Consider the following 24,473-nt stretch of genomic DNA (forward strand, 5'->3'; position numbering starts at 1 on the left):
CAGGTCTTGATCTAACAAAGCCTTTACATTGCCTCACTCTTCAGTAGTGCAGAGTTCAAACATCACGAGAACTCATAATTAAAAAAATATACACTACAGTCACAGTAATTAACAAACCATTCATTTAAATTCCAAATAGCTAATACTTTTCAATTAGCCACCTGGATTAAAATTACTAAGAATTACATCATGTAAATAAGCTGGGTCATTTTCCTCATGCTAACGCTTTTGTCACTATCTTTCTAACCAACAGAGCAAAGTTAGTCATCTGCTCATATGTATTTGAGCATTTTGTCGGAGCACTGGAGTGGAAGAAAAAGATGGAAAAAAGAGGAATTCCCGCACAGTGCGCGCTTATCGCTTTAGGTGAGCGCCCTCTTGTGGTACAGGCGCGGAGGAGCAGCTGCTCCGCGACACATCCAGCAACGCCGGGGACTGCGGGCACCGCGAACGGGGAGAGACTTGTGGAGCTCTCTTCTGCTCAAAGGGCCATGAAACTGTGTTATTTATAGTATAAGCCAACAATTCAAACAGGTGGGTAAGATTTCTCTGTCAAAACGCTCAAAACATCCTAATCAGGCTAACTAAACTTACAGAAGCGGGACGGTCGCTACGTACACTTCACACGCCAATTAGCCGTCTGAGCTTAAAACTGTAAAACAGAAGAATCAGGTAAGATTTCATAAACAGATTCAGTCGACCAGATACAAGCTGGTTATAATTAAACATTGGAACAAACACACCACATACTTAACCCGCCTCTTAAATTGTTTTACGCTCCCTACTAGTTATTTCGAGGAGGCAAATGGGAACCTGCCGGTGCCCGTGGCCGCCGGGGGGCAAAGGACAGCGACGCGGCCGGCTGCCCGTGCTCCAGGGAAGCTTCCACCTGCTGAGGCCTTACTGGCAGCTCCTAGCAAAGGTGCAAAGCCTGGCCTGCAAATCTCCTGCTGGTGTTGTGTCAAAAAAACAAAAATCAAATAGGTCTAGCTGGGTAACATGTCTTTGTCCTTGTGATGCAGTTTTGGGTTATACCCGCAGCCCTAGCAGGCTGCTGCTATTTCCTGAGGATCGTCCCACAAGCACTTGTGCCCCCACACACGTCCCGAGGAGCAGAGAACGCCCTGGCCCTGGCGGAGCAGCGGGGAGCTACGCGGCTGTTCTCAACAGCCTAACCTCAGCAGGGCCTGGAAACCCAGCCCACCATCAGGCCCTTCCCAGCCCAGCGGTCTGGGCTCGGGCGAGCTGCCTCTCACAGCGGGACGCGGCCTGTGACAGGCCCAAGCTCGGCCCCGCTCCCCTGCGGGCCCGCACCTGCACCGGGGGCGGCCCAGCCCAGCCCCGCCCAGCGGCCGGGCCGGGCAGGGCAGGGCAGGGCCGGCCCAGCGGAGCGCTGCCCACCGACCGGATCTGGCGGCGGGGCGGGGCCCCGGAGCTCCACGGCGCGGCGTGCGCCGCACCGCCCCCGTCCGCCCCTTCCCGGCGGGAAGTGCCCGGCTCGCACAGGCCCGTTCGGCGCGGAGGGGGAGCAGCGGCGGCGCCGGGAGCGCCGCGGCCATGAACGCGGAGAACCAGGGCTGCAGCGAGCGGCTGGTGACGGCGGCCTATGTGCGCCAGGGGGCGCAGGGCCGCCGCGCGCACGAGCTGCGCCTGCGGGCGCTGCTGGAGCAGGTAATGGGGCCGCCGCCCCCCGCCCTGCGCGCCGGGGCCGAGCGGGCACTGAGCAGCCCCGTCACTGCCACCACCGTCCGAAGTGGGGCAGAGCTGACCCCCCCGCCCTCCGCGCACCGGGGTTCGAGAGGGCAGAGCGGGCCTGAGCCGCCCGTCGGCCCTCCGAGCAACCGGGTCGGGCAGGGAAACCTCCCCCGAGCCGGGCTGGTCGCGGCGGCCCCGCGCAGCCCCGTGAGCGCGCAGGCCGGCCGGGGTCACGGACTCTGCCCTCGGGCACGGCGGCACCGCCGTGTCCGGCCGGCGTCACGGGCTTTGCCCTCTGGCATGGCGCTACCGCCGTGTCCGGCCGGGGTCATGCCGGCCGGGAGAGCCGCTGCCGGCACGGCAGGGACCTCACTGAGCCCCAGAGTGAAAGGCCTTGTTTGGGAAGCAGAGAAAATTACTGCCCTGGGTTGTGCGTTTGCCGAGAAAGGCCCAGCGAACAGTTAAATAAATGTTTAAAAACAGTGAGATACTAGCACATTGTTGCATGAGGTAAAAAGCGATACTTGTAAGGTGCCAAAACAATGTATTTCATTGCCTTCAGCGTATAAAAATCATTGTCAATGAATTAGCAAATGTTTCAGTTCTTGAGCATCCTCAGTCATGCCATCTACTGTTTCCAACTTAACTTTGTTGATACCGCACTTGATAAACTAATTAGACTTACTGAATTGGCTGTTTTGTTGCTGGGGCATGTGAAAAAACCTCTGGACCTATAAAAAATCTTCATGGTTTTATGGGTCCCTGCTTTGAGAATCTTGTCTGTAATTTGCAAAGATGGATGCAGTTGTTAATTCAGTAAAGAGCGCAAGAAAGAGCAGGTTTCTTCTTGCAGGTTTTGATATATTCTGGAAATGGTTTCCTTCCCTATTAGATAATAACTGGAAAGTAATATGTGTAGATAGGAAGATGTATTACATTAAAACTATATTTCCCTTCTGCTCATGTTTTTGGTTCTCTAATATCTGAGTATCTTCCCTTTTGTGCAGTTTTCGCTGTTGAGTTCTTGTACGTCATGTCTAGAGAATACATCAAATAATCTGTAGTCTTTTAGGGAGTAATTAACATGTATGCCCTGCAGTGGTTTTGTGTGTACCATAGAGAACACTTGAAGGTAAAAGATATCCTGATTGTTTTAATGTCGGGATGTGCTAATGTAGTTGTATTTAACACATGGAAAAATCATTATTTAACTTTTCTCTGGATACAGCTTCATAACATTAGATAGTATAAAAGAGAATAATGAAAATACAGACTGCTGCTTAGCATGAGAAAGAAGGGTAACAATTATCAAACAAGTTGCATAAAGTTTTGTTAATTTTTCATTTCCAAATTTCATAATTTATTTTTATTGTTAAGGGGAAATGTCCTGAAGATGGATGGGATGAAAGCACCATTGAATTGTTTCTTCATGAACTTGCTATAATGGATAGCAATAACTTCCTGGGCAACTGTGGCGTTGGTGAGAGGGAAGGAAGAGTGGCATCAGGTCTTGTTGCCCGAAGGCATTACAGGTACAAAGTATTGACTGTTTTGAATTATTCAGGTTATTATTAATGCTTTCCAATGGCATACTTTATTGTGGTTTGTTTATCTATTGAATTGATACTGCTTTCTATATTAAATTTTCATTAATAACTCTATAGAAAGTCTTGAATGAAGCAAAAATGCTTTGTCAGGATTATGTCGTGTACATTGAATTTGTAGAAGCTGCAGTTGTTGAGTCATCCTTTACAAGGGAAGCAGAAATAGGAAGAGATCTTACTGTTTTAAAATAATTATGCCTTTTATAAAAAGATGCAGCTTTTCATCTGTATATTATTAAAAGCTACTGTACATTGTAGTTGCCCATTATTGAACGTTGACAGTGAACAGCTATTTGTATTTTTAAATATTTGTTAATACCTTTATAATGGGATTAGTTGATAAGCAGATGAAACCCCAGTCCATCTATAATAGATTTTATATGAAGTAAGGAGATCTCTAAAGACAAAAGGTGCCTTTATTAGCTTGCAGCCCTTCAGACTTACTTAATGGATATGTTGGATGCTATCATTTTAGAGGCTCTGCATTAATTTCCTTATGAATGTATTTTGTATGTGTGTGTTGAGTGCTGTGCTGAGTATCTTGCTGTGATGTTTGATCCAGCAGGAGTGAATCAAAGTGAAAGTTCCACGATGTTTCTTCTCCAAAGATAAACACAAAAGTATATTAGAGGCCAGAAGTTTAGTAAGCTTGGTAAGCACATGGAGGTTGAGTTACTTAGGCTTGATGGCTTTCATAAGCCCTACAATACCATGATAAATTCATGTTGAAATGCAGTGATACATCAGTTTGGCTTTTTTAGTTTAGTGTGCAGCTCTCTAGGCTAGGATATCCATGGTCGGGGAGGGGAGGATATCTGGGGAAGTTTTGCTTTTGGACAGTGCTGGGGAAATTGTGCCTGGCTCCTAGCCACAGGAGCCTGAGCTGGGCTCACTGCTGCTGTTCCAGTGCAGCTCTGTCACCTGGCATCTCGCTTCTCCTGTGAGTGTCAGCAATAGCAAGGTGTCCTCCCCTCACTTATTTCTGCATTAAGTTTTACAGGTGACCTGGGGAGTGATGGAGGTAGAGGAAGATGGTTTTCAAGCTGTCTCTTCTTTTAGCTTAATAAAGGGGCAGTGTTAGGGAAGATTACTTCTCGGGAAGTAGTACATAAGTGCACAAAATAAAAAGTACTGATATGAGACAGCTATTAAGAACATAGCAGGAATGAGGGAAGAAAATATTTTGGGTGGAGTGAGTATTATATGTAAGTTTTAGTTAATCATCAAGTGTTTGTTGATTTCAACTTAGCACTTGAAACAGGAAAATAAATTTAAGCTGTAAAATCATGCTCCAAGAAGTTCTGAATATCATATACTCATTGGACTGCATTTTATTCTGTTGCCAAGACAAAAAAAGGAATTAAAGCCATAAGTAGCTGTATACTGTTACTAGCTTACTTGAGCAGCTGCTGCATTTCCGCCATGGGTAAATTCATTCTGTAAGCTTGTATTCTATAAATGACTTCAGGATCCTCCACTCCTGAACTAAATAATGTTCAGTATTTACAAACACAGTTTATAACCAAAATTTATAAACAGAATTCAGAGAAACATATTTTTCCAAGAGAGATAACATTGAACAGCAAAATGATAGATGAAGGGAAGATGTGTAAGATGGGCAAAGCGATACATATATCCATGTATATCACTTTGTATATATTATTTCCTTGCCTTATGGAGATGAAGCATTTGTCAAGGGAGTATCTGTAATACCACTATGCCTATGCAACCCTACACTATAGACAACTAATTTTTGTTTTCCTTGGTTGTGTGTCTGAACATGTCAGCATTTCTAATGCTATTTTGACATACATCAAGAAGTGCTGAGGTGTTAAAAGGAAACTTAAATGGAAAAGAAAAAAGGAAACTTAAAAGGAAACCTGCCAGAGGCTAGAGGTGTTGCTGCTGTGGGTCTTCTCAAAGTTTTTACTTGCATGCAGGAACATTGTTAATCTACTGTTAAAAAAAACCCCAAAATTTCATACAAAAAAAAGTGTACTTTGTTGAAATAGAATTGATTGTGGCAGGTACTGATGTTGCATTGTGTCCAAAGTTTTCCACAATTATTTATCAAGTTAAATTTTCTTCAGTCAGCACGGTTTATGGCTTGCAGTGTGGAAATCTTGATGTGTGTTTTCAACTTTTTTTGTTTAGGTTGATTCACGGAATTGGAAGGTCAGGTGATATTTCTGCAGTACAGCCCAAAGCTGCAGGTTCAAGCCTTTTGAACAAGCTTACTAATTCAGTAGTTCTGGATGTTATAAAACTGGCTGGTAGGTGTAAATTTGAAAAATCTCTCTCATTTGTGAAGTTCCATCATGGATTCTTCATGTTAATTTCTGACTTGCTTTTTGCATGCAGGTGTCCGGACAGTGACCAGTTGCTTTGTGGTTCCTATGGCCACAGGCATGAGTCTGACTCTGTGTTTTTTAACATTGAGGCACAAGAGACCAAAGGCAAAGTACATTATCTGGCCACGTATAGACCAGAAATCTTGCTTTAAATCAATGATAACTGCAGGTAAGAAGGTAACTGATTGATGACACAGTGTGTGTTCTTCCAACAGATATGAACCTTCCCTCTATCAGAGTGATCAATTCATACCCTTGTAGTAAGATACAAAACAGGCTAAGGCATGGTAGTTGTGCTTTATTTGTGCACTCCTGATTTCTAACATGTAATTAAAACGTGCATGCTGTCTTCCTCATGCCTTGCACAATGCAGGTGTGTGCAGTGTTACTGAGGTGGATAAAGGAGTCAAGTGAGAACAATACTAAGGAAGTTACAGTTCACTCTCAGAGTAAGGTGCCTAATCTGCTGTCCTTAGAGTTATGTAAAATCAAAACTCATGGTTCAAATCTCTCTCTCAAATTTATGCAAAAACTTGTGTCCTAGGAATTGTGATCAGAAGGTGCCAATCTGTGTGATTTGCACTGTCTTTTTAGTTAGAATCTATTCAAACAATAGTAGCACGATGTGTTTTTCAAATGTATACTGGAACTAAACCTCCACAATTAGTCAGATTTATTGAGTTATATTAAATTCTTGCTTGTTTTGGTCAGGTTTTGAGCCTGTGGTGATAGAAAATGTATTAGAAGGTGATGAGCTACGGACAGACCTTGAGGCAGTGGAGGCCAAAATCAAGGCTCTTGGTGCTGAAAATATCCTTTGTGTGCATTCTACAACATCTTGCTTTGCTCCAAGGGTACCTGACAGGTAAGCAGTCTTTGTAAGAGGTGTGTTATTTGTTACTGTTAAAACAAATAAACATCCTCCCTACCCCCCAACAACAACAACAAAACCCAACCAACACCTCCATGTTTTGACCATCCATCTTCCTAAAATTGCTTCTGCCAACAATTAGTAAAGGTTCTTTAATCCCCTTCCAGAAAAGTATATTAAAAAAGTGAGAGTTACACAGAAGATTTTTCTTCTGTTATGTAAGTGAGGTTAATGTTGCTCTCTTGTGGTGAAATTCATGTCATTTTGCTTGTGGTTTTCATAAAATTTCATGGAAGTAGTAAAAGTAGTTTCTCATGGAAACATAATCCAGGAAATGTAGCTCCATAGCTAATACCATTTTTTGATGTTACTGTTGCCTTTTCTACTCTTCTCCACAAGCATAGGAAAGAAATGTTATTGACTCTAAAATGTGGCAAGTAAAAATATATTTCACTCTCCTCTCCTCCTCTCCTACCTTAAAAAATCCTCCAGTGTTTATCATAGCTTAACCTAGTTGCTAGAGGGAAAGATGGGAGTTAAAACCATATAATTCTGTCAGGATACTATGAACATTGCTTGAAGTTGACTTGCAGATTTATTGGCTAACTTAAATCACAGCTATCAAAACTGAATGGTTGTTTTATAGCTTGGGTAAATGAATCTTCTCCTTATCTGCTTCCTCTTTTTGACATGCTGCTATTGTTTTGTCCTCTACAACTAAGAGATTAATTATTAAGTAGTGGCACTATGTTATAATATACCACAGATATAGGAAGATTTGAATGTACTTTCTGTTTAAAAGAAACTGTCAACTGTTGAAGGCCATAACCTTCATCTTCCTGTGGGAAGGGAAGCCCTGACAGCATTTCTGGAGGGCGCAATTCTAAATGTCTGTTTTGAAATATCTTCATTTGTAAGGCTTTATTTAGTTGTGGTGGCTGTGTTTTAAAAATTTTAGTAGCTTTGTGGCTGCCACACCTATGGCTTTCCTTTGAAGTACCATTTATTTCTATAGGAGTAATTGTCTAGTGTATAAACCCTGTTTCTCAGTATTCTACCTACTGTTGTTGTAAGGTGTTTGTAAAACTACTGTATTTAAGAGGACCAAAGGGAAAGTGTCCTTTTCAGTTGGTCTGTGTACTTAGCAGAATTCTGTATTTTTTTACTTTCAGTAGTAGAAAAAGTAGAACAAAGCTTTCTTTTCATGAACTTTAACAAACAGGAGAGAAAGAAAGGAAGAATAAAGTGGGAGATACTTCTGTATTTGTGACTATTAAGAACTTCAGTAGCCAACTTCTGTTAATGCTTTATTTTTCTGATATGATTAGTAGCATTTTCAATGCTGCATTCAAGGCCTTGGGAGCAGGTGCAGGTGCATACAGGTGCTGTGCATCATTTGCTTCCCTTGCACACTGACACATTCTCTTCAAACTGTGGCATTCTCATTCTGTATTGCACAATGGATCTAGTTGTTCAATTGAATATTTTTTAGGGAAAAAAGACTTTTCTATTTTCAGTACTTGTAGAAGATAGGTTACTGCTCCTTTAATTTTCAGAAGGTGAGAAAGATGAATATAAATAGCTGTACGCTCTCTATGTTTCTAGTTTGGTCAAATTCTGTGCCTGCACTTGACAAGAAGCCTACAAGAGGAAAGCTATGTTCCATTGAGTCTCTCTAGAGGGTGAGAAATGTGTCTGATTAAGAACTGTCAGGTCAGAAGGCAAAAACTTTGCCCTGCATAATGTATTTCCTCAAGTATTCTATTAATGAGGAAAAGCCACATGAGGAGCGGCTAGGGTCTCTTGGTCTGTTCACTCTGGAGGAGACTGAGTGGAGTTCCCATTGCAGTTACAGCTTCCTCATGAGGGGAAGAGGAGGGCAGGCACTGATCTCTGCTCTGTGGTGACAGTGACAGGACCCAAGGGAATGGGCAGAAGCTGAGCTGGAGGAGGTTTAGGTTGGATATCAGGAAAAGGTTCCTCACCCAGAGGGTGGCTGGGCACTGGAACAGGCTCCCCATGGAAGTGGTCACAGCACCAGCCTGACAGAGTTCAAGAAGCATTTGGACAATGCTCTCAGGTGCGTGGTGTGACTCGGGGATTGGGCTGTGCAGGGCCAGGTGTTGGCCTCGACGATCCTTGTGGGTTCCTTCCATCTTGGAATATTTTGTAATTCTGTGTTGAGAAATGTGAAAAATTATTGCAAATGCAGCTCCTCACAATTATGTTGACTGTAGAAGATCAGTATGTACATTATATTGCTGGTGTTTCCTAATTATAAAGTCCTTTTGATTTTTTTAAAGGATAATATGGTGATGATGATTTCCTAAGAATTTATCTTTGGAAAAATTAATTTGACACTTGCAGCAGAATTTTGCATTGCAGAACAACACTAGAAAATGTAATAGAAATAGAATGCAAAGGAATGTCACCTCTTGGAAAATGTTTTTATACTCTGTCAAATTTTATATGTATGTCAGTAAATTACAGTGAGAGGCTGTACAGGAGGAGATAGAGTAAAAATGCATTGGAAGCAGAATTTCCTGATTTTTTTTTTTAAGGTAATATTACCTTTATCATCACTTTTAATTATTTTATATTGCCTAATTATTTTCAAATAGATTATATTTCTAAAATAGATTCAAAAGTTTGGGGAAAATCATGAGTAATTTTTTTAAAATATAGCATGATTGGAGTGCTTCAGAAAAGGGTACTGCATATAAGTATGTTTAAAATGCTGAAGGATCTTACTTAAAGTGATCAGTGTGCTCACATAAATCTTAATTTGGCTGATTAATCAATCCAGGCTGAGCTCACTGTGATTTCAGGGGGTTCTAAAGGCAAGTGAAGAGTAAACAGCTGAACAGATTTTCAATTTGTTGATGTCCATATTCAGACATTTTAGGGCTTTCCATTCCTTTAAAGAATTTATTTTTTCTTAATCAGTTTACCTGAAGCATGCAAGCATGCATGAGATTCCAGCCAAAGGATCAAAATAGTAGTTCTTTTGAGATAAACAGAAACATGTAAAAACTTTCTGTTACAGGATGCTTTTGATTCCCAAGACACTGTTGAAACTACTGTAGACTGTTTTCATGTTGAATAATAGAGAAAAGAAAAACTAGTGACTAGCTAAAGCTACGTAGTTAATAGTAAAAGCAACAACAACAACAAAAAGCTTGTATCTAAAGCTTAATGGTTTGGGGTATATTAACTGGTGTCCAGATAAAAATTTGAGTGAAGCAAGAAAAACGTCAGACTAGATCAGCAATTTGCAGTATATGTAAAAGCCAATAGAATTTTCATCTTAACTTTTTAGCTTAAGGTGACAAATACTGCCTTGAGGTACTCATCAAAAGAGTTGCTTTTCTCATTCTGGCTTCCTTGTAGACCTTTCAGTCTTTTAATGGTCTGGCTTGTAAGTTGAGCTACAGTAATCAATGCTTCTCTTAATTATGATTTTATGCTCACAGGCTGGAGGAGCTGTCTGTAATTTGTGCTAATTATGACATTCCACATATTGTCAACAATGCATATGGAGTTCAGTCTTCAAAATGTATGCATCTCATCCAGCAGGTAGGAGCTGTGTATTTCCAATAACATTTTTTAGCAAGTATAAGTAAATTGGTGATTGTGGCAAATTTTATCAGATGTTACAAAGCTTTGAGAATAATCCCATGCACGTCTGATTGTGAACAATTTTCTGGGAAAGCACAACAGACAGAAATAGAATTTAAGCATAATAGTTATTTCTATTATGTGCTCTTTATGTAACCCAAAGTTTATTTAGTTTTTTATATGTTCGTGTGTCTTTATAATGGAAAAATATCCTTAATAAGCTTTCTTAAAATATTTCCTGAAGTTGTTAACTAAAAGTAACATAATGGATCATACTTGAATCAAAATTAAGCCTCCAACAGAATGAGTTACAAATTTTTAATTGAAGGTACAGAATTGTACACCAGCACTTGATAGATGTTGTCGCTGTTAAAATATTGTTGGCACAGAGAATGGCTGAGGAAACTGGTTTAAGTTCAGTGTTATGCTCAAAAAAGTTTAATTTCTGTTGCTGTTTAGTTTGAAGAGGATGTTGCTTGATATATGAGATCAGTCATGAAACAGAATTCTTGCATTTTTCCTCATTGTGTTGTATGTGCATTGCTCTTTAATATTCTCTTTTCTGTTACCTATTCAAAAGAATAGGGGGTTATATTTTAATAGGATCCAGAGGATCCTGAACTATTGGTAATGTAAAATATGCTGGTTTTTTTTTTTCTGATTGCTAAGACATTACGAACAGGACGCAGACCAGCTTAATGTACAATTGTGAAGAACATCCTGTTGGCATTTCTAAATATTGAAAGACTGAGGGAATGAATGAAATAGAAAATAGTATATGCTTTATTTGTAATGTACATAGCATGTGTTTATTGTATTTAACTTGCTCAAATTTAGTGAGAAACTAACATGAATGAGGCTGTGGAAGTACTGAATTTTGCTGCATGAAATTTTCTAATGATAAACATTTCAGACTATAATGCTACAAATATAATTTTTACTGTGTTTGTTTTGATGTTTTTTCTAATCTCAATAGGTTGGTTGTTCCTTGTTTATGCAAATGTATATATTTGAGCTCTGATTTATTTTTACATTTTCTTACAAAATTTATTACTTGTGCTAGAAAATTTTTGTGTTTATGAGAAAGTAGTTATTAATGAATACTTAGATGTATGAATATGCTGAGAACAGTGTGAATACAACTTGCAAGAGTACCACAGGAAAAAGCTTTTGAGACCATTTCATGTTGTGCTTTTCCTCTGGTATTCTCCTGTCAATTAAATCTAATGGTGGCTGCTGGCATTCATGTTCCCAACAAAAAGCTGACAAACTTGGAGTGTTCTTCCTGTCTTCTGTGCATTAAGCTATCAAAATATAGAACTAATAAATGAGGTTTAGTTGGCTCTGCTTTTTTTTCTGTTTGCCACAGGTATTAACTCTGTTTCTACTTCTTATATTTAGTATGTAGTTGTAAAAATATGTGTATTTGCATGTACTTTGATATGTATGGGGTTTAACCTACTTTTCAGGTTCTTATGCTTCATACTTTTTAATTGTACACTACACAGTTACATGCTACTCAAATTGAAGGTGTACTGCAGAATCTACATTTTTTCCTTTGAAAACAGGAGTGGTTTGGTACAAGGATGTGGGGAATATCTGCTATAAGAAGGTACTTGAATCTTGATTTTGAAAGCAGCCTTAGAAGGAGTGCTGTAATAAGCCTGTTTGTTTAATGCAAATTTATATATATATTGAAAAAAGTTTTGCTAATGAAGCATTAACTCATAGCCTTTTAGAGTGAGAGTTGTAAAAAGTGTTCAGGATTGAACAATTTTAACTGTATAATTCCCATTAAATTTTGAGGGGTTTCTTTTTGATTGTTGCTGAAATGGAGCCACACTTAGACTTGCAGGAACTAAAATTGATATTTTAAATCACCGCAAAATGGGAATTGTAAGGTTCTATTTTAGGCAGACAATGGTACCAATAGTAAGCGGTGCTAAAAGAGGTAATACTGTGATTTTTGTTTTGATCACAAATGCAGTATCCGAGAGTTTCAGGAATTATATTTATTTTGGCTACACTTTTATATAATTATTATGCTATCACATTTCCCTTAGTTCTAATGTATGCTGTGGATTTTTTTTGTCTTTTTTGGTAAAGGGTGCTCGAGTTGGCAGAATAGATGCTTTTGTTCAGAGCTTGGACAAAAATTTTATGGTTCCAGTAGGTGGTGCTATCATTGCTGGCTTCAACGAGTCCTTCATTCAGGAGATCAGCAAAATGTATCCAGGTAACTAGTTCATGGGCTGATTTCAGCATACAGAATTGCTGTAGAAAACTTGATTATCAGCTTTCTTTCACATAATTTTTTTTTTGCCACTTTAATGTATATATTGGTTTTTTTTTTTTCAGGAAGAGCATCTGCATCTCCTTCTTTAGATGTCCTCATTACACTTCTGTCTCTGGGAACCAGTGGCTACAAAAAGTTACTGAAAGAAAGAAAGGTAAGCTTTTTGGCAAGTAGTATTTTCTTGAAGTCAGCTCTGTTGCAAAACTGCTTTGTGTGGTAAATCTAGTTTCTGTCTAGAAAGCCATTGAACTTATTCTGAGGCAGAGCTCTGAATCTGGAAAGTCAGTGTGATACAATTACTTCTTTTCTAAATGGTGCTTGTGAGTAAGTGTGATTTCCATGTTGTTTGTTCAGTCCAGGAGGCTAAACAGAGGGCCTGTACTATCTTGTACAGTGTTCATGTTTGTTCTTCCTAAATGTGACTAAATAGTAGGATTTTGTCCACAAAAACTGAAATGGAGAAATACTGTACTGTTTTATCCTGGTCACACTGCTTCCAGGACAGGAGATTGGACACCCAGAGTAACCCCAGGTCTGTGCTCTTACTCTTTTGTCACTATTGTGCCTTTGTGCTGTGATAGTGCTTAATTAAATGTTTTTGTGCCACATTCTGTGGAGAATCACAGCTTCTGGTTGGGTTATAAATACTGTGCATTGCCACAAAAAGAGAAGAGTATTGTTGTTTTAGTTATTCATCTAAACATGCAACTTAGTTTCTTCTTTGCTTTTCACAGACTATAGGTTTTAAGTTGGGTATAATTGCACTGCAGAAAAATACAGTGCATGTCAGGTTGGAAATTGTATATCTTGAGTTATCCTTAATTCTGGAATTAATAAGTCTGATTTTTCTCTCTTTATATAGTAATGCAGAAGATTCTTTTTATAGAGTCCTCATATAAGAAATGCTGTGAATTAAGTACTATTAAAATAGTAATTTTAAGCTATGCATTATCTGTTTCATTATTTTGTTTGTAAACTATGTTCCAGTTGTTTTCTGCTGACAGGTTGCTGCTATCTCTGATTATGTGGCAGAGCAATAGTTTTAGGTGCTGTGACTTATTTCTAGCTGCTTATAGGGCATCCATAAACTCTGTACTGGAACTGAGGTCCCATAGGAATAGCTAGGCTATAGAAAATCAAACCAACTTAGCAGCCTTACAGTGACTAAGAAGTCATCTGTGCAACTAAAGTGAAACCAGCTTGTGAAACACTGAAAGCAGTTACTTTTGCCTCTACTGCAACATTTTATTCTGGACTGTTGTATGTATTGTGATTTACGTTTTGTGTCTTCATTAAAAGCAAATTGTATTTTTTCCCTTTTATGTCCAGAAGAATCTCAAGTGAATTTATTGTTTTCTATGAAGCTGATTTAGTTGTTAGATTTCTACCAGTAGCTGATGTATAAAGGGCATGAGAAATATTGTCCGAGTCATAAATAATAATTCTTTCATAAATGTCTTAATGAATAGCTGTACACTTTGAGTCACCTAATTTTCTTGGAAGTAGAATTCTAAAGTGAACACAGTATTATATTTTTACAACTTCAGGCCTTTTTATTTCAAATGTGAATATACTCTATAAACAGAGCCTTATATATGTCATAAATATGTTTCTTTTATTGGATTTGCTGTAGAAAGAGAAACATTTTTGCTTAAATCTGTTTGTTCCTGAATTGTAAAAGTGCAATAGTGGTAGTTTATTGCCTGTGCTCTGAGGAAGCAGAGGCAGAGCTATTAAGCTTCCAGCAGGAGCTATTTATAGCTTGACATTGAGTACTCCTTTCTATATTGGTGCAGCTGCACCTACTCACACAAAAAAAATCAGCTATAAAAAACTTCAGGTATCTTTTTTTCCATCTCTTTTTACCTGATCTTGATTTGTATGGGTGTTACTTCAGGTTATTTGAGCTTAGGCCAGAAAGCCCAGAATATTACTGAGAAGAGATTAGTCTCACACAAACAACAAAATAATGCCCAGTTTTTATGCTGCACAGATTAGCTATTTAATACAGGAAGGGATGTACATGGAGTGAGAATTTTTTTGACAGGCTGGGAGTTGTGGAGTGTGCAATTGTCCAAGAGTATGAGATTATATGTAGTGATACGAAGAAGTACTGACTTTTCAGAATTCCTTTTTATATGTTTATTTGATGGTTATAACAGTGGTTTCCTGATCTCAGTAGGCCATTCTAGGTCCTTTTGCAGTGCAGAAAACAGCTGGTACATAGTCAAATTTGTTAATATCTTTGCTCTTAAAGAACTTTATGTAAAGGTTGTATTTTTATAGCAACTTTTGATGCCTCAGTACAGGTTAAGTCCTGTATTTTACATTTCTAGGTCATAGAAGTTGCTATTTTCATATACGTGTGTATGTGTCTAAACCATATGAAGTAACTATAGTTGTTGAACTGTGTAATGGCATAAGCAGGCTTAGTTATTATCTCAAATTTCATGGAGAACAAGAGCCCTGCGTTCAGGGTTTGCATTCAGAACCCTACAGACCAGGTATAATACCTGCTATTATCCAATATGGTCCTTCTAATCCACTTAACTAATTATTATACCAGTATTATTGAAGAGGTGATGGTTTTGTTTACAGCAGTTATGGATTTCCTCATTAGACTTAACAATCAAGATAACTCTCATTTTCTTAAATGCATATCTGTGTTACTGTGGGATGTGATAGAGCTTTTTATATTGGTATCCATCTGTCTGCATACTTTGAGAGTAAAACTGGAGTTATTTTTATGTCCTTATGGAGTATGTATCTAAAATATTTAAAATCATACCGAGTGGGAGGAAGTTGTTTGGGTTTTACAATTCAGTATAATACTGGGTTTATGTTTCATGAGTTATCATTGATGTAGTAGTTCTGATTGGAATAAATGATTTGCATAGTTCAGTGTGAGTCTGTATTGCTGCTCTACTTACGATGGAAGAAGAGGAAAGACATTTAATGAGGAATATTAAAAATGTAAAAAAATCAGCTATTCTCAAAGCAAGATAGACATTTGTTACTCCTCTTTTTTTCTAGTCAACTTGTTATACTGTAGCATGTCAAATATGAGAATATTGGAGGATTTTCCTCATGTGAGGTATATGTAACCATATTCAAACTTTAGAGTAGCTGGAGGCAAATTAGTTTAAATGAATTATTTTAAATTGTGTGTAATTAAACAAGTGCCAAGCATGAATGGAAATTTCAGAAGCCTCCATACTTAGAGCCTGTGTTGAAGTGTGGGTCACAGAGTCTGAACTCAAGGTCTCACAAGTGCTGAAGAGAGAATGTGTTGATTGCTGTTGTTAAGAGAGACCTTTCAAAAAATGTGAACGTTAGTGTTACCAAATCAGATTGGCAAGGCTTATTGGGCACTTTGTTAGATACTGATGATATAAAGATTTCAAGGTTCTGTAATTAATTACGTGTTTTTAAAACTTTCTAGTGTAAATCCATAACAAAAATTCCTGCAGTACAAGAGAATCTGCCTGGGAGGTTGTGTAGTATATGCAGGTGTCACACACATACACATACAGTTTGTCATGTGTTTGGCTGCATTTCAAGAAGCTGAGCCTCGTCTGGGTTCTCATCTGCTGGCAGGTGTCCATGCTCAGCCCTGCAGCTCCTCTGCTGGGTGGGGCCCAGGGGCTCGGGTCAGATCACAGCAAAGGAGCAGGAGGTGTGATGGCTGCATTATAAAACAGCTGCTGCTGCAGAGTAAGGTGGGACCAGATCAGCCCCAGGCAAGTGTAGGAGAGCTGGCAGCCTGTGTGGAGGGTGCAGAGGCTGTAAAATGACTCCTGTGCAGTGTCCTCTTCTGCACCATCCCCAGCTCTGTGACCGTTCCCTGAGGACAGCTCGTCTTTTCAGGTGACAGTGACACAGGGAGAAAGGCAGAGTGTTACAGACTCAGTATGTAAGCAAGCTGGGTGCTTAGAGCCAGCTAGGATAGTTTCAGCTCTGCACAAAAACTTTCCTGGCCTTCATCAGTTGCCTCTTTGTCAGCTGGTATGGAACTGATGGCTTATTCAGTACCTCCGTCTTCTTTTTCTCTGGAGTCACTGGCTTTTTCCTTACTTGTTTCCCTCCTGTTATTTTTGTTTGCAAGAACAGTGCCTATCCCAATGGAGCAAATGAAGAGTCACCTTTGCTAGTGTAGGTTCTATTACAAATAGTTTTATAGTGTAAATATAGTATGATCCAAATATTTTTGTTATATGATTGTTACAACACTTCTTGAAAATATTTTTGTATATGTATGTGAAAGTAGACTGTTTCATCCAAACAGTTGAGTTATTTGGCCTGTTTGATGCAGACAGTATTGTTGACTTGTTCTTTGTTTTTTAAGGTGTTTTGTTGGCTTAGGTGCTTAAAGAACCAGAAGTGAAAGACACTTCCACATAGTTTAGTGTTCATTTGCCTAGCCTAATGAGGTTTTGTGATAAGTTTCTAAGGTAAAGTAGTGAATTAATAATGAAACTTAACTGACATTTAGTGCTTGAGTTGTTCAGTATAACTTCAGCATTATATTTGGCTTCTTTGGAGAAAACTTGAGTGCCTGCTACAGAAAATCTATTATGTAGGAGCTCAATTATATATAATTGCTTAGGGTGCTTATAAATTTTCCATATATGAGAAATATTTTATAATCGAGGTTGGTTATAGATTTGACCTCACAAAAATATTGCTTTAATCCTTTTTATTTTTGGAAAGGCAGTTAATCTATTTTGCAACAGAGTTCTGAAACTATAAAATGTCTAGAGGGCTTCCAATGGAAAGATGCAAAATAGTGTTCATAAAAACACTATTTGAATTTGTGTTCATGTAGCTTTAGTCCAACTGATGAAAATACATACTTGGGGTTTTTTGCCATCTTTCCATTATCCTTTGTTTTAACTATTTCCTATGTATGTAAGGGCTCATCTAGTAACCTAATTTCATTGAGTAGATTTAATTAAATTTAACACATTTATGCAGTCGGTAACTTTTTATACCAACTTTCAGTAATACTTCCAGTATTCCTTTCAGCAATCCTTTCAGTTATACTATAAGAGATGTATCAGAGAATTTTCTAGATAGAACACACAAAAATTATTTGGAAATTGGTCTTGTTCCAGTATATTTTTCTCAGTACTAATTTCAGCAATAATATCTCCAGAGAATTTATATATGAATTTATCTCACAATTTGTGTATTTCTACAATATTTTGCTTCAGTTTTAGAAGTAAATAGCCAGCAGAGGGAGCACAAATTAATTTATGATTTGTATTCCAGAATAAATACTAATAAAAGACTAGTATATTAGTGATGCTTATTATGGAAAGTAACAAATTAATAATGTGCTTCTAATAATGTGAGGGACCAGAGGAAAGGCAGAACATTTGAAACATGAATATTTTTCAGCATCTGTGAGTGAACTGTAAATAAACTCTGAACTAAAACCATAAAATCACTTGATGTATGAGAAATAAGAATGATTTTCACAGATTTGAAGTTCTGATAATTAGACACAGATACCTCCCAATTTTTGGGGGTTTTTTTCAAGTATTACAGAAGCTTTGTTTTTGTGGATAGTTGTATCAATAGCCTAATTCATTTAGACAGTAAGAGGGTACTCTTTTCTCTCCATCTGTATTTGTTCTGTGATATTAGGAAGTACAGGTGGGGAGCTGTGTTCATTTAGTTGCTCATGAAGGGAGGCAAGGTTTCCTGCAGTGGTTCAAGAAGAGCAGCTGTAACATTCTTCTAACTTAGGTACCACAAACCTCATTTGGTTTCATAAGACCTTGGGGAGGGTCTGTTCAAAAGCATAATTTTGATCACAAGCTGTAATTTATATCTGTCAGAGTCCATAGGTCAAAGCAGGATACTGCTCTACAAACAGAAGAGGTAATTCTATTTAAAGAATGAAAAATCACTTGTCAGGTCCAGAAATTGATGAGGATGCTTAAGCAGGCAGTCACACTGAAGCAGATAAGCAGGACGATTTTTATGGCCTCAAAGAGGAGAAGCCTGGTGTTTAATATATTTTAAAAAGGCTACTCAGTGTCTGTATGGTTTTGCTAGTTTTTATGAGAGACTAAGCATTAAAAAGGATGGAAAAAATGCTAAAGCTTACAATAAGAATGGTGTTTATTCTCACTCTGCCCATAAGTGTTTTGAGCTGATACCTGAAAAGGAATGTATTAAACTGAGGAAGAGCATGAGCAATTATCATAGCTTATTACAGGGGAAAAGGGAGGATATAAAATACAGATGAAATTAGAGAAACAGCCTTTTATGTGCAGTGTGGCTTGTATTTGTGCCAAAGTATTTATGAATCTCAGTCTTATGACACTTTCACAGTAAAGGTGCAATCCAATTAAGTGATAGCAGAAATTCAGATATTTCCATTCTTATAGTCAGCTTGAACAGGAGTGGGGTCCTAGGGAAAGGACAGACTGCTCAACAGAGCTGAGTATTCAGGAGAGTGTATATTGTGTGAAACAAAATACAGTCAAATGTGTACTTATAGCCTCTCTAAGAGACTGGATTTTTATTCTCATACAGAAAAAGAAATCTCTGCACTAGGGGGAAATGTGATTGTGTGATACATGGTAGCAAGATATACTGCTTTTAGTCTGGAATGTATTAAAGGAGAGAAGACAAAGTAAGGAGCAATTTGCCAAAACGTGGCCATGCATTCCCAGTGGTTTAGGGGACTAGGGCACAGGGAGGCTCTTGAAAAGTGGTGTGGGGTAAGACTTGCTGTGCAGTGGGAATCTCTTCAAGATTTTCTACCTCCCTAGGTTTCAGGGCCACAGAGAGAATGAGTGACATCCCAAGCACATATATTAGACCAGATAGAGACTTCTGTATCAGCTTGAGAGATAAGAACAGTGCTCAGGAAATGGAGCTCTTCCTTTATAGAATTATTTCAGAGAATTGTCTGATCCCCTTACTTGGTACACATGAAAAGAGAATCAACTGAGCACCTCTAGGATATAAAGGAGACATAACAGTTTTGTGAAATAGGTGCTATTTTCTCTGTTTGATAGTTAATAACAAGAATATTGCATCTTTTTTTCAGGAGATGTTTTCGTATCTTTCAAGTGAGCTGAAGAAGCTGGCAGATAACCACAGTGAGAAACTGTTAGACACACCACATAATCCCATTTCCTTAGGTAATTGTTGGGGTTTTAACTTTAAAAAAAATCTAATATACTGTGGATTCATAATGCATTTCCACATACCATTCCTATATATTAAACAGCACTACACTCTACTCAATTGAATAATAATTCAATAAGGTTACTAAAAAAGTTATCTAATATAAAAGTAGTGTGGCAACTTGGACCCATTATTTTGCTCCTGTCCACCATACTCATTTGACAGAAATTAATTCAAGACAGGCTAAAGATGTTAGCATGTAGTAATACTTCATAAAAAATAGATTTAAAAATAAATTAGGGTATAATTACTCATCATCTTAGTTGTAAAAGAAATTATGGAATTCCTACTCAGGGTATTTGTTTTAACCAAAACTTCTGCTGAACACCAAAATAATACTGCCCACCTGTGCAGAATCTGCATAGAGTCTAACCAAGAGGTAATCTATGACATCTTGTGGAAAAATAAAAAATTATATGTAATGTTTCTTTTTTTCTTTGTATGCAAACACAAATATGTGAATAGATTCTTGCTGTTGGAAAGCAACTTGTCATTTGTGGTAGTTCTTTGGAGAAAAAGTAGCTTTGTAGCAGTTTTAACCTGACCTTGTGTTACTTTAGCCATGTCACTGAAGACTCTAGATGAAACTAATGATGCTGCTGTTACCCAGCTTGGGTCTATGCTTTTCACAAGACAAGTTTCTGGAGCAAGGTAAGGATATTATGAATTTAAAAGACTGGGGAAGTAGGGGGGTGTATTAGCATATATTGTAGGAAATCCTGTGAAGTGTTTTATACCAATTGTGTCATGATTACAGAAGGCAGCCTAACGAGTTAGAGAGTAACCACCCTTTGTCATCACTGTTATAGAGCAGTAATGTCTCCCTGCCTGAGTTGGCAGTGAGGCTTTCTATGTCTGCTTTGGTATCCTAAATAGATAATCTATGCCTATTTAATTTAGTGTCACTATTCCCTAGTATCCCTTGATTTCATTTAGTTTCCAGATGTTGTCTGATCTTACAGTATAGGTGTAAGCTACAATGGAGGATCTTTGTTTTGTTTATTGCAGCACAAATATGGTTGTGCTGGATGTCAAGGGAATAAGCTTTTAATATCCTACACAGCTTTTTGTCAAATGGAAAAAAATTCTGCTTTCTGTAACTAATTGTGTTTAAAAAAAATTAAAATTAAAAATCTATAACCCGAGCCAGTCTGAGCTGAATTTATTCTTAGAGACACTGTTAAAATGAAATGCAAGCCAAACAGTCTTTAATGATTTTGGTTTAAACCTTTTAGAGGAAGAGAATGATTTAAAATTTGTTTTGGCAGCATTCCTTAATCTGAATATTACTGCTGCCATGCTAACTTCTGCCATAGACCTAATGTTATTTTTTTGTAGCAGAGCTGAATATTTCCACATCAGAAGGTATGCTTCATTAGCTTGGATTATTCCACTTCCTGCACAGATGAATGACAGTAAATCTATATGTATTGTGGTTAGATGCTGTCTTTAATTTGTCTGTTTTAACCTTGGCTGGTTCTGTAATTTTAACCATCTTAGGCTGAAATTTTTTGAGTTTACATTTTTGAAGTTAAAACTTTAGAATTCTTTCCCTGATGTGAAGGTTTCGGGTTTTCCCTTTTGTTACATAAGTAATTATTTTGTAAAATATGCTTTGACCTGGCATTTCAACAGATTTGAAGTTATGCTGGTATTGAGCATCAGTGGTAGGAATAGCAACTCCCTACTTCAATAGGAACTTGTGTAATTGTGTTCAACCTAGAGTACCACATAAAATGTCAAGGCATCTTTAACTGAATTGTGATTTTGTTTGTTTGTTTCAGGGTTGTTCCCTGTGGGTCTGTACAAACTGTGAATAACTACACTTTTAAAGGCTTTATGTCACATACAAATGACTATCCTTGTGCTTACCTCAATGCTGCCTCAGCAATTGGAATTAAAAAGCAAGATGTAGATGTATTCTTGAAAAGACTTGACAAGTGTTTGAAGACTTTTAGAAAAGAAGCAAAGCAAGAGAACTGTAAAAATGAAATCAGTGATGCTAATGCAGCCACAGAACAACTTGAAGACTAGAAGATACAGATTTAGTAACACGGGAAAATAAGGTTTTGTCTGAAGTATGTCAGGTTTGTATTGGGTTAGGACTATCCATCTGCACTGCAGAAATTTTTTCTTGATCTTATGTTCTTTTTATTGAAAACAGTAATAAAAATTTGGATGGAATTCAGCTTTAAGAAAGTAGTTGATACTCTCTCCAAGAACAAGGGACCAGACACGAGTTTTTTGCAGTGTATGAAAAATGCACTTGATATCTGCCTAAGTAAAACTTTATGTTCAAAGATTTACAGTTTGCCTTTCAGTCTGTGTGTGGCTATTTGGACAGTGTTTGCCAAATCACAGTATGTTTATTCACATGCTTTTGTTTTACAGTATTGTCTGTGGCAGTGACTGAATTCCCTGCTAGATATAGACCACCCAAGCAACATTTCTCTGCTCTCAAAATACTTTGTTTTTCATTAATGAATGTGTCACTTTTAATTTCTTTTCAATGATTTATGCAAATGTTGGCATAGCACTTACTAAATACAGTGTTCAGACTGTGTGGGTAAATGACAGAGTTGGAATAGTAATGTTTTTCAGGTGTTCTCACCTGTCATGAACTACCTAGAACTAGTCAGTCTCCAGTGGCAAAGAGGAACCAGGAGTACCTCATATCCTGTCAGTACTCAGCTCTTGAAAACATTTGCAGCATAGTTCAGCAGCCTAAAGGAGCCTTAATACTGAATGTCAGGGGTTGTGAAGAGGTACAGGCACTGGGGGAGGTTTGGCTTTGGGTGTTTTGTTTTTGTTCTTCTGATTTGATAGGGTGATCAGATCAAAAACTCACTGGAAAGGAGGAATACCATGAGGAGTAATGCAGTTTTAAGAACCAGTGAGACCTGAGAGTATTTTGGCATTTTTAGTCCACTGTTGTTGCAATAGATATACTTCCATTTTTGTAGTGTCTCTTGCCATTGGCACTGTTGCTTCTGTGGATCTGTGCAGTTGCTGATTTGAATTCATTAAGCAAACAATAGATTCAGAGTCTGTTCCTCAGACAAAGGTTCCATATCACTGGAGTGACAGTGCTGCAGGTTGCAAAATGTGTAGTTATTCTTAAGTAATGTGGTTACTACATTGTACATAGCTTCTATGTCATTTACTGTTCAAAGTAAGCATAATGTTCAAAGACATTTTCTTTGTTTGTCTGTAATGTAGTGTTGTTCAGGATACCACCATTAATGAGTTCTAAGTGTCAGGAAATGTTTTAGTTACTTTGTTGAGTGGGATCTGAGACATGTATCCTTCAGAGCCCTCTGTAAATCACTTCATCAAAACAGTGATGCTTTTGAGAGATTGTCTGTCCAGCGCATTCAAATGAATTCATGCAAGAGGTGATGCTAGTATGTGGGAGTTAATAATGTGCTGATCATCATGAAGGTGCTCTCACTTAATGAGGTCCCTTGTATCTTCAGCTTAAGTTGAACTGCAGCTTCCACATTGTTATTGCTGGAGTTACACATGAGATTGATTAAAGCTTGTGCAGGTACAGCTCCCCTGACTGCAGTCACCATTGTTGTTTGCTGTACAAACACATCCTTGGAGACATGTCAGGTAACTTGGCCTCTGAGCCCTTGTGGCTGTAAGGAGATGTAAATAGCTTGTCTTTTCTTTCCCTTCCCCCTCCCCCCTCCCTTCCCCCTCCCCTTTTTTTTATTATTTTATGAGAACATGCTGTACCTCAGTTTTTCCAGTCAGTAACACTTCCACACACTTTGGAGCCACATCTCTGCAGCTTACTGCCTCAATATTCTGTATATTGGAGCAGCCAGTGAAAACCACCAGCCTTAGTGATACCTTTCTTCCTGGTTTTTGATATTGCCTGAATGAGTATAAGTTATTGATTTAGATGGTCAGTGAATGTTAGCACTATTAATACAAGAGTTTAGGGAGATGTGTGATAGCAGCTAAAATAAGCATTTTGGTGACTAGTATTCTGATTCCGAGTTAAGAAAATAACATTTGCCTTCTCTGAGAGGAAGATATTTCTGCCTTCTTTGGTCTCATAATTTATTGTCTGCTGAAAGTAATTCAATCACTTCTAACACAGATCAAACTGCTTTCTCGATTAATGTTTTTTTCTGTCTTTGAAATGTTTCCCATTTGTAATCAAAGCTGGAAATTTCAACAATGCTCTGAACAAGAGTTCATAGACCTAAGTATATTTTGGATTTTACTTCCTAAACCTTTTTTATTAAAAAAAAATAAGGCAATGGCTTCAATTGAAAACAAATACAAAATTTAATTTGTGTCATTCAAGTTCTTCACAGATCTTAGGGAAGCCACCTGAAGTAAGAAAATCTAAAATATTTTGAGAAATGTGTCCCACCACAATGTAAGAACTCTTGGACTAAGTATTCATGTTATATTGCTTTGGTAAGCTTTTGTACCAGTTTTCAGTTTTGTTTGCTTGCTTTATCCCCATAAATGTCTTCAGTTTTAATTAATATTAATTTTTTAGAGACAGAACCATTCTATAATGTTGCATAAATGTAAGGAAATTTTAAGTAATTCAAATGGCAATATCCTTCCAAGTAAGTGGAGAAGACATGGTTCTTTACAGTGTATCTGAAACAGGAGATTCAGTAGAGGATAAAAAGTATTTTTCAAGTAAGGGTATAAATTTCTTAGTCTCTGTTCAGTAATGTCTATAATAAAGTAGTGAAATAACACTGGAGCATGTACCCATGAGCAGAGGTTTCATTTCCTTTGTGTAACAGTTACAGGGAGATTTCATGGCTGTAGCTCTTGCCCACTAAAAGCAGTCCTGT

The 24,473-nt window shown here is 38.1% G+C and overlaps 1 protein-coding gene across 1 annotated transcript; it reads left to right on the forward strand.

Moving 5' to 3' along the window:
• The first annotated feature begins 1,460 nt into the window (after positions 1-1,460).
• Positions 1,461-21,941, forward strand: SEPSECS (Sep (O-phosphoserine) tRNA:Sec (selenocysteine) tRNA synthase). The gene is made up of 11 exons (XM_059471266.1): positions 1,461-1,671; positions 3,073-3,227; positions 5,454-5,572; positions 5,661-5,819; positions 6,362-6,515; positions 9,995-10,097; positions 12,246-12,375; positions 12,498-12,589; positions 19,502-19,595; positions 20,202-20,292; positions 21,426-21,941. The coding sequence occupies exons 1-11, from the start codon at positions 1,558-1,560 to the stop codon at positions 21,673-21,675; spliced, it is 1,461 nt and encodes a 486-aa protein (XP_059327249.1). The 5' UTR covers positions 1,461-1,557; the 3' UTR covers positions 21,676-21,941.
• The last annotated feature ends 2,532 nt before the right edge of the window (positions 21,942-24,473 follow it).

This window comes from Ammospiza nelsoni, chromosome 4 (genome assembly GCF_027579445.1).
Source record: "Ammospiza nelsoni isolate bAmmNel1 chromosome 4, bAmmNel1.pri, whole genome shotgun sequence".
Classification (NCBI taxonomy): Eukaryota; Metazoa; Chordata; class Aves; order Passeriformes; family Passerellidae; genus Ammospiza; species Ammospiza nelsoni.